The sequence below is a fragment of the Cheilinus undulatus genome, linkage group 7 (assembly GCF_018320785.1).
Source record: "Cheilinus undulatus linkage group 7, ASM1832078v1, whole genome shotgun sequence".
In the NCBI taxonomy this organism is placed as follows: Eukaryota; Metazoa; Chordata; class Actinopteri; order Labriformes; family Labridae; genus Cheilinus; species Cheilinus undulatus.
In genome coordinates this window covers 24,979,768-24,992,412 of record NC_054871.1, presented here as the reverse complement: position 1 = coordinate 24,992,412, position 12,645 = coordinate 24,979,768, and the positions used below count along the sequence as shown (strand labels likewise).

Here is a 12,645-nt window from a genome sequence, read left to right as displayed (position 1 = left end):
AAAAATTTACAACATTGGAAAGACAAAAATTTACAAGAAACCAAAGTGAAAACAGCTATTTGATTTTTTAAATTTAAATCTCAAAAAATTCAAAGTTTTGGTGGAAGTACATTTACAACTTTTAAAGTTAAAATTTTATAGTTCTTTTCATAAAATAATGACCTTTTAAACTTGAGAATTTTAAGTTTTTTACTGAGAATTAACAGATCCTTTCTTGATAGACTGTCATGATAATGGATAGTTTATACATACAGTAGATCTTTGGTCAAGAACAAGTCTGTGAAAGCCTTTTTTGTTGAGACCCACTGTAATAGAGTGTTGGAAAGAGTGAAATGATCCTGTGGCATGATTTGCCTGAATTTGTTGGTCACTTTGTGGCGGTAAAATATGACAAAAAAGAAAAAAAATCCAAACTGGAAATATGTAAGTAAACTGCCATTTTTTATTTAAATAAGCGTGCAAACTTAGAATTCATATAAGTATCTCTGATGTCATTTGGTTGCCAGATGTCCAATTAGTGTCTCCAATTAGATATTTTGAAATCCAACTGGATATTTCTATACAAAAACATTGAATAGCCTTTTTTTGCTTCATGTTGCATCAAATTTAAACTTGAATATAGTCAGACAAGCTTAAATATCACAGCCATAACTAAATAAAATTAAACAGAGTTGAAAAAAATGAAAGCATTAGAAGCCTGCAAAAGACATTTTAAAAATGAAATATTTTTAGGCCATAAGGTCACAAGAAATTCACAAGTTTCTAAAGTCAGTGAATCAACACCTTGAATCACTGCTGTTTGAAGACTGATTGAAAGAAGTTACAGATAGCACTTTCTTTGATAAATAAGAATTTAAAAATGGGAGAGAATGGATATAGGGGCTGGCATGCCTGTATTCACCCTGGGCCCCAAAATTGCTATGTCTGCCACTGCTCTCATAAACACCAGTGGGTTACTTATGTGCTTTGGTTTCACAGCTGTTGAACATGAATGTGTAACATATGAGCCTACTAATGGTTACAGCTTAACTTAATATGTTTAATTGGATGATCAGAAGAGGATAAACCTGTCCTGTGAAAAGTGACACACTGATGCTGTCTTTCTACATTTTTATGGAGTAATATTTAGGGTACACTGATGCCATCCTGATACTAAAATGAATCAAAGCGTGAGTAAAAAGGACTTTCTAATCTTTTCATCTGACACTTTTATTGAATGTGTCTTGGAGCAACCCAGGGCTCCTTTAAGGCCCTGCCAGAGTCACTTAAGGAAATCAGAGTGGGGGTTTCAGGAGCCTGCAGGGGTTCATTAGGACCAGACTGGTCCAACTTCCTCTGCCAGAGAGGAAAAGGAGAACACAGAAACACCGGAGAGAGGGAGATGAATGAAAGAGGTAGAGAGCGGAGAGCGAGGGCCAGCAAGAGAAGGGGGTTGCACTGAGTGACCAGAAAGAAAATGGGAAGAGAGTGGGAAGAGAAAGTAAGCAGACATGGGGCGAGAGAGAAAAGACTGAGGGAGAGCGAAGAGAGACAGTGAGCTGCGATTCCAGTCTGCTGTGTGACAGCTTGACACCACGAATCAGACGAAGAAATGAAGACAAGTAACGAGACAAGCGTCACCAGGATCACTGCCAGTGAGGCTGTTACCTATGGGCTATAAGGCTCTAAAGCCATACTTTTTCCATTGTGGCTGTCATATCAAGGAGCTCTAAATGAAAACAGACCTCTCTCCTCTTTTCTTTTGATTTTTTTTGTAAGGTACTGTAGGCTGAAGTGGAGTTCTGTCCTTCTCAGCACACAGAGGGATGTATTGTAGACTTTTTTATATTGAGTGAAAGAGTTGGATTGAATCCCTGCTCTTTTTTCCTCTTTATGCTCGAAGACATTCATCACCTAGTCCCCCTCCTTCTGATAAATGGTTCCTGTGCAGAAAAAGCATGTCAGCGCAGAAATGCATGCCCATACAAACTTTGTCATTGTGGCGTAGCTTTTGTCGCCGCTTTTTGGTATTTTGGATCTATCTAGTGAAAAAAATACACGGATAAGTAGTCCTTTCCTAATAAGCTCCTGTTCATGTGTCTCAAGCTTCTCTCAGCTTGATAATATTCAGAAATTGAGGATTTATCATACAGCCATATTCCCTGGCTTGGTAGGACTAGGACTAGGAAGGGCAATTCTGAAGAAGCTTGGATGGAGTGCTGAGCTTCTCTGTCCAGCATAAGCCTGTCAGGACAAGCTTTCAATACTCACTGCTCTCTTTTAGGGCTACCTGCCTCTCGGCTGGCCACACAGCTGACATGCTGCCTCTCTCTGTTCTGCAGAGCCTGGTTGTGATGTAAATAATATCTTACAGCACTACTCCACAACCTGCCACACAGAGGTAAGCACCTTTGTGTCAGGATTAGTAATGGTCATCTAAGAGGTAGGGAAGAGGAAGCAGGATGGAGTTTCTGAGCGCTACACTTTGCACTCCTCTGTAAAGGAGCTTTCGGATTTGATGCTGGTTTTTAGCACAAAATCCCTCAGAATAGCTTGATGTTGCAAACTGATCTGTTTCCTCATTGGCCCGTTTGCTATTCTCTATCCAACTTTCTGATTGGAAGAGAGAATGGATCTATAATAAATTCTAAGTCCTCTGACTGGCCTAGATGTTGCGCCGTTACTGAAATCACAGTTTGTGATTGGCTGTCATTCAGCTTTGATGAGATTGACTGTATCCAAGTGATTTTTTCTCAGGGAAGATGGAACAGGATGAAGAGTTTTTTTTCTGGCACAAATACTCACTCTGACTGCTAATAGAGAAAACCTAGAGGGATTAGTGTCAGGTTAACCATTTGCAGCAATTTTTACTTTTTTCCCCACCAAGATAAGTAGACATATTTAGTCGTAGCATGACAGTGATCAACCTAAACGAGTTATAGCCTCCATGCCTTTGTAGACTGTATATTTTTCTATTTTAACGAGAAAAATATGCAGGCATTTTTGAAAAAATAGAAGACGTGATGAAACTGTTGACAATTAAAGTGGAAGCAGCAACCAGGAAAAGGTAGAGCTAAGAAAAACAATGAAAAAAACATCAACAAAAAGATAGGATACTTCATGCATGCACCAGAACTTAAATTTTACTAATTTATTATTTCATATTTGTACTTATAGTTTTAGCAGTTGCCTCCATTAAAAGGCAACAAAGGTTCTTGTGTACTGTATCTCTGCAAATTTTGTTAACCTTAAACTTAACCTCTTAAGACCCTGCATATGTGGAAATTATAGTATAGCTTTCCTTCAGCATTGTTGAGTTTTACTTATGTAATTTTCTTGAAATTTTGGAAGAATTTGCTGTATATGTTCAGGATTTTTTAAGAGATTGGATGGTAATTAGATGGATGTTTTAGGAAACTTGCTTGGAACTTTTCAAGTTTTTTTTTTGGAAATACTGGGGATATGTTTGTATAGTTTGAAAAGTTTGGGGTTGGCAACTGGGAATCCTTTGTCTGTGTTCCAGTTAGTCCCGCGACACCTCCAGAAGGCTGAACAGTGATCTCCAGCATCCCAGAGCCACCCCCCTCAATGCTAGCTCTCGCCACCCACCATGCCAACATGGAGACATCTCTTTCTTACCTACCCTAACACATGACAGGGCGACCTCAACTATGGGGCAGGAAGTGATGTACATTACCCAAGCCAGAACCAGAATGACATACCGAATGACATATATTTTACGCTTGCTGTCAGAGGTTACAGTAAGTGGCTATTTTTCACAACAGCAGAATTTTATTAAAACATTTTTTGAGGGGGATACATTTTAATTTTACACACCACTAATTAAGAAAAACCCAACGAGGGATAGGGTTAGGCACCTGAACCATGAAAGTTAGGCTTAGTTTAAGTAGGAGGGGGATAAAATTAAAAAAAAACAGCACGCCACAAACTAAGGAAAATCCTAACAAGGGTTAGTAAGTTATTTCCTGCCTCAGTGTCGATGTCGCCCGACAATAGAGGTCTGCAACAGCTGCGCCCAAAACATCCCACCATAGAAGTACGCAGCCAGATGGCTCTAGGAAATTTGGGAAAGTATTTGTAATTTTTGGGGAATTTGATTTGATTTTTTTGGGAGGAAATTGATTTGAGATTTTTAGGAATTTTCATGGAAATTTGGGCCATTTCTTGGTTAATTTGGGGGAATTTGACTGGGGGTTGGAAGTGTATTTTAAAATTTTAAAGAATTTTCACGGATATTTCAGAGAATCTGTTGTGATGTTTTGGGAATTTTCTCCCATTTTCATGGAATTTTGGGCAGTGTTTTGTAAATTCTGTTGATTTAGGAAAGACAAATTTCAGAGAAAGTTCAGAAATTTTGTTTATCCTTTTGGTCCATCTTGAAATTAGAGAACTGAGTCCCCCATCTTTCTCTCAATGACTGACACTAATTCTTACTGACTGAAGACACAAACAACTGACCCCATGACCGACACACAGTCTAAATGCTCTAAAACCAGTCCAGGGTTGTATTTTCTGCAGAAACATGACCTACAGGAGATTTGCAGACACAATTTTTGATTAAATAATGTATTCTTATCTCTCAGTTGTACTTATGCTTATTAAATAATACATAAATAAATATGCATATTTTTTAGTCACTACAAATTTAATATTGGTGCATAGCTGTCATACCATTGTTCCCACATTATAAAAGGGGTTTGTGCATTTGAACAACACTGGGAGGAGACCTGACTTATCTCCATAATCAAGCTCCTAAGCCTGAGCCAGCCTTTCGCAGGACATCTGTTGCATTGTCATTTGAAGTCACCTCATAGGAAGACACCATTCCAATCATGGTTGCCAGTTCATTCACTCCCTCTCCCTACTCTTCTCTCCATTTGCCGGCCCCTTTTGTTGTCTCCAACAATCTCATCCTCACCTTGGGAGTGAGACAGAGGGAACACAACAAAGAGTAAAAAGAGGAGAATTGATTTGTTGTGTCAGGTATAATAACTGATATCTGAATACCTTACACTGTGCTGGAAACTGTTCTGTTAAGAAAGGTAAGCTGCTCTTGAATTTTTCCCTGGGTGATAGGGGCTTTTGTGCCTCAAATCGCTTGTGGCTTATTCTGTTCTCGCTCAGCTAACTCTCGCTGTGCACTCCTGATTGTATGCCAAGGTATTGAGCTGAGCCTCGGTAATTCACTGATGCTCACAAAGAGATTATTTGTCGCAGTGGTAAAGATACAGTAGGTGTTACAGTGCCTGCCATACTAAGGTTATAGACTCATGAACCACCTGTTGTGGTTGGCTGAAAAGGGCAGGGTCAATGCTCTGGTCACACAGTCTGTTCACACACATAGGCTTGTCTACATGCACAGGCATACACACGGCATACACACGTCAGTGTCAGGAAAGGCTAAAAGTTCTTAAGTGTCTTTGAAAGAGAGAAAAAAAACTGAAATGTGAACTGATCTCTTTTTTTCCATACACTGTAAAACCCAATTAGCAGACCTTATTCTGAAAGAATTATGCTAACAGATTGCCGTAAAAACATAAGGAAAAATAACTTTTGACCTCAGTGATCTAGAAATGGTGTGTTGCGTTTACAAAAGCTGTTTTAGTGTAGTGTACTTGCACTTAAGTTTAATGCTTAAGTAACCTAATACTTGCTGATAAACAGTATTTGTTAAGGAGCAGGTACTTGGCCATTCCAAGTTATACCGACTCAATTTTACTTGTATATTTATGCTAGGTTAACTAACTTTTCTCATCCATTGTAATTTTGTCACATATTTCACATATATTTATTTTGAACATTCATGCCACACTTAGTAGTCTTACTTTTGTGACTTCAAGTGGCAATAAATGACACTGATTCGGGTAATGCCTTTCTATCGTACTCAGTACACCAGTCATGCCACATTAATGTTCCTCTACATGGGTGGGACTTCTTTAACTGAGTGTGTAACTTCACTCATGGTGAAAAATGGTTTTATGCCAAGAGCTGCCACTGGCCAAGGTGAGGCCCTAAACACTCTGGTATGAGCCCCCACACATCCATCCTCTCCCCAGTATACTCCCTCAACATTACAACAATAAAAATAAATGATAAATACAAAGTATTTGCTAATTGCAATCTATTTTCTGAGAGGATAAGCTATTAAAGATGCAATTCTGAGTAAAATTAAGTCATTACCAAGAATAACCCACCAAATACTACCACAGACCCATGTCTCTTAGCAAAACTAACTTTTATCTGAAAAAAGACAAATTTTTTTTAATGACCATGTTCCTTGTTGCAGTATTAAAGGTGATATTTTAACTTCCTTTTTAAAGATTTATTTTTGGATAGAGTTGGAAACAGGGAAGAGAGCGGGGAGAGACATGCAGGAAATAGTGCCACGGGCTGGATTTGAACCCAGATCGCCTGCGTATATAGCGTGCACCTTAACCACTCGACTACTGGCGCGCCCCAACTTCCTTTTATCTTTTGAATGGTTGCCATTTGTGGGTTCATTAATCCTGATTTATTAACTATGTTTTATTTGTGTCTTTTTCTCAAAATAACCCCCATGCACACCCCCCTGCACCCCTCCCCTGTCCTAACACTCAGACGCTCATTTCTTTTGCTTTTGTCTCTCCCTTACTGTGATTCTGCTTTAGTGTTACCATCAGCAGCCTATCTTTTATCAAATCACATTAAATTTATGGTATCTTTATATATTATAGAGAGGCAGAGCAAGAAAACACTAGGAACTTATTGATTGACCATGTATGGCACCAATCATCAAAAACAGATATCTATAGGGTTGAATTACTAGTTTAGTGTTAACTTAAAACTAAAATGTGTTCAACTAACTTAGAAAAATATTTAGAATTTTTAAGTTAACAAACTCATTTCTTAAACAACCTTTAACTTTTCAGTCTCACACTGCATACATATCACATTGACATGGAGTACTAAGGCGGGACACTTCTCACTGAGTTGGTAACTTCAGTCATGGTGCAAAATTGTCTAATGCTCAAAGCCCTTCTGGGAAAACTCCGCAGATTAAGGGGGTGATTGTCAAACAATTTAAATGAAATGACAAGAAATACTTAGCTCGAGTACCTAGGCCTGACCAAAAAATTCAAAAACATCAATAGAGTTGCCCTAAAGTTGAAATCCTAGAAATTTTGTATTCTCACTTCTGTTTACTGCGGGGGCACACTTGGCTCACTCACATGCTCAGATGACTTGGACTGTTAAATGTCTTCGTCTTTTTCTGCTTGTTAGTGTGTTGCTTTAACCTGGTTATCTCCACCTACTAGACAGTGGTGCAAATCAGCAAATTGACTGTCCAGCCCTTAGATGTTACTTGCTTACTTTAAGTTGACTTTACTTGAACAACAGTAAAATAGTTTCCCTCACCCCAAAATTAAACAGACCTTGAAAAAACCTGGTATTGACTTGATTATCAAATAAATTTAACTTCATCTATGTGAATCTTGATAGCTTCCAGGGTTTACAGTGTAGATACTAGGGGTGTCAACAACTAAGGGTTTTCATAGTCCAATCTGATTCATCAGATTTTGCCTTTAGTCGACTAAAAGTCGAACAGTGTTTTCGCTAGACATCTTGTCCCCGGACTGGCAGTCCTCAAGAATTCTGGCCATTTAGAATAACTACCGGACATTTGCTTTAACATAACAGCAGCAAAATGCATAAATCTCTCTCTTATTTTTTTGTGTAAGTGGTTTAAAGTATCAAAATGAAAGCTGCACACTTTTCCTTACACACGCAGTCAGTTACACAATGTATGTCCACGTTAAACTTAAAAACAACAACAGTTAGCTTCAAATTAGCACCATTAGCCTGTTAGCACATTAGCTGCTACTATAACTTAGCAGCTTACAACAGCCAAATACCATCCTCCACCAACAACAACGAAGCATCCAAACACATAACAAAAGTGCTCTCTTAACTGGACACCACGTTAGAACTCTACATTTGAAATGAAAAATGAGTCTTTCCGTCAGTAATATCAGTCCTCATGATGACAACTGAAACCTCTGCTAAAGCTGGAAATCCAACCATCCTGGTTTATTTGAACTGGTCCAGAAAAGACAAAAGCACCACAGCAGATAGACTGGTCCAGTCCTCCTCTCATTAACAGCTTATCCAAGACTACTTCTGCTAATTAGCCGGCATAGGCCTCTCTCTCTCTGCTGCTGCATCAGTGTTTACGATGCTCAGTTATTCAATTTCCTTTATTTCAGCCTCTCCATTACTTGCAGCAATGAGACAAAATCCCTCCATACTGCTGATGATATTAAGCCTTTGGTTAACCAGGAAAACCTCATATACATTAAAATTCTGCTTCACGAGAAAGCTCTGGTCAAACTTTCCCACTTTCCCTGCATAGTCCTCAGCAATACTGAGCTTGCAGAGAGATAGACTTGCTTTGACTCATTGTGCATACATAATTAGCCATGTGCTTGCCATCTGAGGTGATAAACATCCCCAGCACCGCAGGACAGTGGGTGGAGTCTGATTCGACAATGAGGTTCATAGTCGAATCAGACTCCTCCGAATCCAATCGTCGAATCGCAGACTATTCCAGGTCACCCCCAGTAGAAACCCTAAATCCACTCCTGTAATAGCATAGCATTTCCATCGGCTGAATGGAGAAGAAAGTAAGAAAAAAAATCAGATGAATAAAAACACTGAATATGCTTTGATTGTTTCCACCCTCTTTTCTTTTTCAGATCAATCGAGCTCCGAGTTTTGGGACTGATCAGAAGATTGATTACGACGTGAAGAAAGGAGTTCTTCTTAATGCTCTCAAGCTCCTAAACATTCGGTACTGTTAGCCACGGTCATACACACACAAGCTGCAGACACACACATGTGAATTGCTTCTGGGAGCCCATTTAGTTTCATGTGCAGACAGGTCACACACACACATCAAACTTTATCTTTGAGGGCTCTGAATGTTTAAGGCTTTCAATTGATTCTTTCAGTCCTCTTTATTTGGCAACCCTGAAAACTTCTGAATCACTTTGATGTATGGCACTATTTGGCTTTTATCTTGTTTTGGCTTCAGACTGATGACACAGTCGCACAAATTTGTCAGAAAGTAACAGAAAGTTTGGGCTGTTGACAAAAAAAATAAAGCAGCAAATTTGTGTTGTTGTTGCTGCTGGGGTGGATAAAAGACAGATAATGGCCGAGGTGTAAAGCTACAGTATGCCTCTATTGTGCACTTTGTGCATCCCTCAATTAGACACATGCTGAGTGTGTGTGATAGGAGCAGGATAACAATAACTGGCCTATCTGATTGTCAGAGTCTACATTGTTTACCCTGCTCTGCACATTTACATAAGCTTCCTGTGCTGTTTTTTTTTTTTTGTTTTTTTTTTACCATGCTTTGTGGATGCATTTGTTTTCCTGTTTACATTACCCACATGGACATTCTTGTTGTGTAATACGTTTTTGTACATATGTAGTTATTGTATATGTGCGTTTGCTGGCACGCTTTTCTGTCCCTTGGCTACAATGAGTCTGTCCACTGATTGATCATCTTACACTAGACCTCTGGATCTCTGCACTCTTTTTTCTTTCTCTCTCTTTCTGCTTGTGCTCCTCTTATGGCTCTAAATATAGTCTCTCCTAGTCAACCGTACACACACTGACACACACATACGCAATGGATCAATTACATGCAGCCCCATAGATCTAGTTTGGCCAAGTGTGGAGCGAGATGCAACCATCCTACATAAAAACTCCCCCCCCCCCACTGCCCAAGCTTCAGTCGGCACAAACAAATCTCTTATCAAAATGATTTGTTCCATGGCTGATGTTTGCTGCGTTCCCATAGATTAAAAGGGGAGATTTGATTATTTCATGACAAATAAATTGTAAGAGGCCTTGAAAGGCGGCGGAGAGCTCTTACCACTGGACAAACTGCTTATGTTTACGTTGGAGTGAATGAGGGCTTTGTTCTACCTCGCTCACTCTTGCCTTATAAAGAAATGGCTTTGCTTTTCTAAAGGGAGGGGTAGAGGTAGGGTCCCCTCTCGATTCGGCTCACAACACCAACTGTATCAACGTGGGATCAATTCAGACCCGGCCGGGCATGGACATTGATAAACCTCAGCCCCCCAACAGCACTCAATATCCAATTTAAAGGGCCACCGATTGACTAAAATGAATTGCCCTTTCTCCAGGCCGCAATGGCCCACTTGTTCAGAATTAGCTGTCTAGTCCTGTTCATCTTGGGGTTGTCGGTTTGTTGTGTCTCAGTGGTGTTCGATGTTCTGTGAAGGATTTACTTCTGTGTTTATACAGCCACAGTGATTCAGTTAGAGATGGGACGTGCTTGTTGTAAATTTCAACAACATTCATAAAGACCTTTTCTATGTTCCAAACAATGACAAATGTGATGAAAAAGAACAAGTCTTTTATATTATGAGAGAATATTACAGAATTAGTTTGCCAACAGCAGCTTAGCCTAATTGATATTATTACTACAAATCCATTATTCCTATTAGATTAAAACTTTTGTAAGAAACTTTCGATTTGTGTTGATTTTTCCACCTCCTGAGAACAAGTGGTACAACTTATATCTTTGCTTTTTTGTCCGAAGGTCAGTGTTTTTTTTTTTCCAGATATATGTATATATTTCAAAAGCCAGAAAAAAGTCCTTACATGACAAGTCACATTTCACACATATTTTAAGATCGGTTTGATTAGCTCCGATGAACCTGCATGCAGTATGGTATAGTATACAAAAATGAGGCTTAACGTGCTGAAATTGAGTAATTTCAGGTGTTGCCAATGTCACAAAAACACTGCCATTGCTTTTACCTTTTACTGTTATGGCGTCTTCTGTTGCAGCTGGCTGTCAGGTCATGCTTGTCTCTGTGTCCTATGAAAACCCTTGATGGTACTATATTCTGAAACTTTTGTCAAGTTGCCCATGACTGTTTAAACCCACAATTTATTTAGCTTCTCATTCCTTGTTATAGCTGCAAAGTCTTTGGGTTAATCTTTTTTTATGCACATTTTCGAGCAAAACAAACAAAAACCATCCATAAATGAAATGGGACTTGTGGCGTTTGATGCTTTAGGTATTACTGATGCATGCAAAGGGCCTGTGATTGGATGACAGGTGCCACTTGATGGACATGATTAGTGCAGGATGGGCTTCTGGTTGTGTCAGATGATTTGGTCAAGGGTCAGTAAAGTGTTACAGGATGTATTAGCTGGAATACAGGATGTTTCAGCTAATACAGGACAGTCTGCAAACACAGTGTGGGCTCACTTGACTTCTATGAATTGTGGGTGTTTGACAGGGCACTCAAATGTTTACAACTTTGGGTAGAAAGTCATAAGGGCAGTTTTTCTAGGCAGCCACCAAGCAATCACACATGCCTGTTTAACATCCATCCATCCATTTTCTATACTGTTTATCCCGTTCGGGGTCGCAGGTGTTTAACATCGGTTTCTGAAATATCCACAACTCAAAAAGACACACAACAGTTAGAAATTCATGGAAAGATCCAGCACGCCTTTCTTATGCTTAAATGTGCCTGCTCTTGACCCTTTTCCTGTTTTGTATCGATCCAGAGCCAGTGATAAGAAACGCAACCTGGCCCAGCAAAAGGCCGAGGCTCAGAGACGGCTCTACGGACATGGTTCCATGAAGAAACTCTCAGCAGCTTCCTCTGACTGGGAGAAACAACGTCACACGCTGGAACGAAGGAGAGAGGAGTTGGTAAGGCATATTTTTTTAACTTTAGTTTTTCATGGATCCTTAAAATTTCCAATGAAAAGATTTGCAATGCGAAACTGAGCTTGAAATTTTCATGTTTACATTAACCACCACCAGAGAACTGCCCAACATAACTAGCATGCTCTCTACTGATAAGTGAACTGCACTGGAGCATTTGGGATGCTGAGCAGCTGTACAAGGTGGTGCACCTTGTTTATGGTCAATGGAGTTCAGAGCAAAACTCATTCACTCCCCCACCCAGACATTTTAACACCAGCCTGGGGATTTAAACAATGCCTGTAATGTCAAAAGCCCAAGTCACAAGCCATGGGATACCTTTTGGCTTTTTATGTGATGCCAAAATGAACACAAAAGGGTTTTGTGTCAGTTATTGTGGGACAGGTGTTTATGAGTGATGTGTTGGAAATATCATCAGAAAAATTTAATGAACATATAAACCATGTAGTTAAAAACTCAGCATTTGTGTCATGTTCAGTGGTTTTCCAGAACAAGAGAGGGGCACAAACTCAGTTTTACTTCTTACTCAACATAAAAAGTCTGACACAAGCATACCATTGAATTATCTTCTCTTTGAAATGAAGTTTTTCCTCAGTTACAGTATATGAAGAAAAGTGGCTGCTACTGAATACGCCTCCCACCCTCTTTGATTAGCCTTTTGATCAGCCACGGCGGTAATCAGAGGGAATGGGAAAAGATGGCGCAGAGGCACCATTTTAAAAAGGGCACTACCTCATCATTAAGTGCTGTTATAGTTGAAGTGCGAGGCCAGGTTCAGGTCTATTGAAGGCACATATCACTTAGCGCTCAATGATACTGCCGCACAAGTTGTGGAGCTAACCCCTCCTCTCTGCTTTAAGTCGAATCTTACAACTGAGCTCGACAGC

At 39.6% G+C, this 12,645-nt stretch overlaps 1 protein-coding gene across 1 annotated transcript in view; it reads left to right on the top strand.

Annotated features, from left to right (window-relative positions):
• ttll7 (tubulin tyrosine ligase-like family, member 7) overlaps positions 1-12,645 on the top strand; it is a 130,167-nt gene that overhangs the window by 61,405 nt on the left and 56,117 nt on the right. The window contains exons 10-11 of the mRNA XM_041790584.1: positions 8,733-8,827; positions 11,596-11,743. Coding sequence (XP_041646518.1) covers positions 8,733-8,827; positions 11,596-11,743 — 243 coding nt within the window. The remainder of the gene's footprint in view (positions 1-8,732; positions 8,828-11,595; positions 11,744-12,645) is intronic.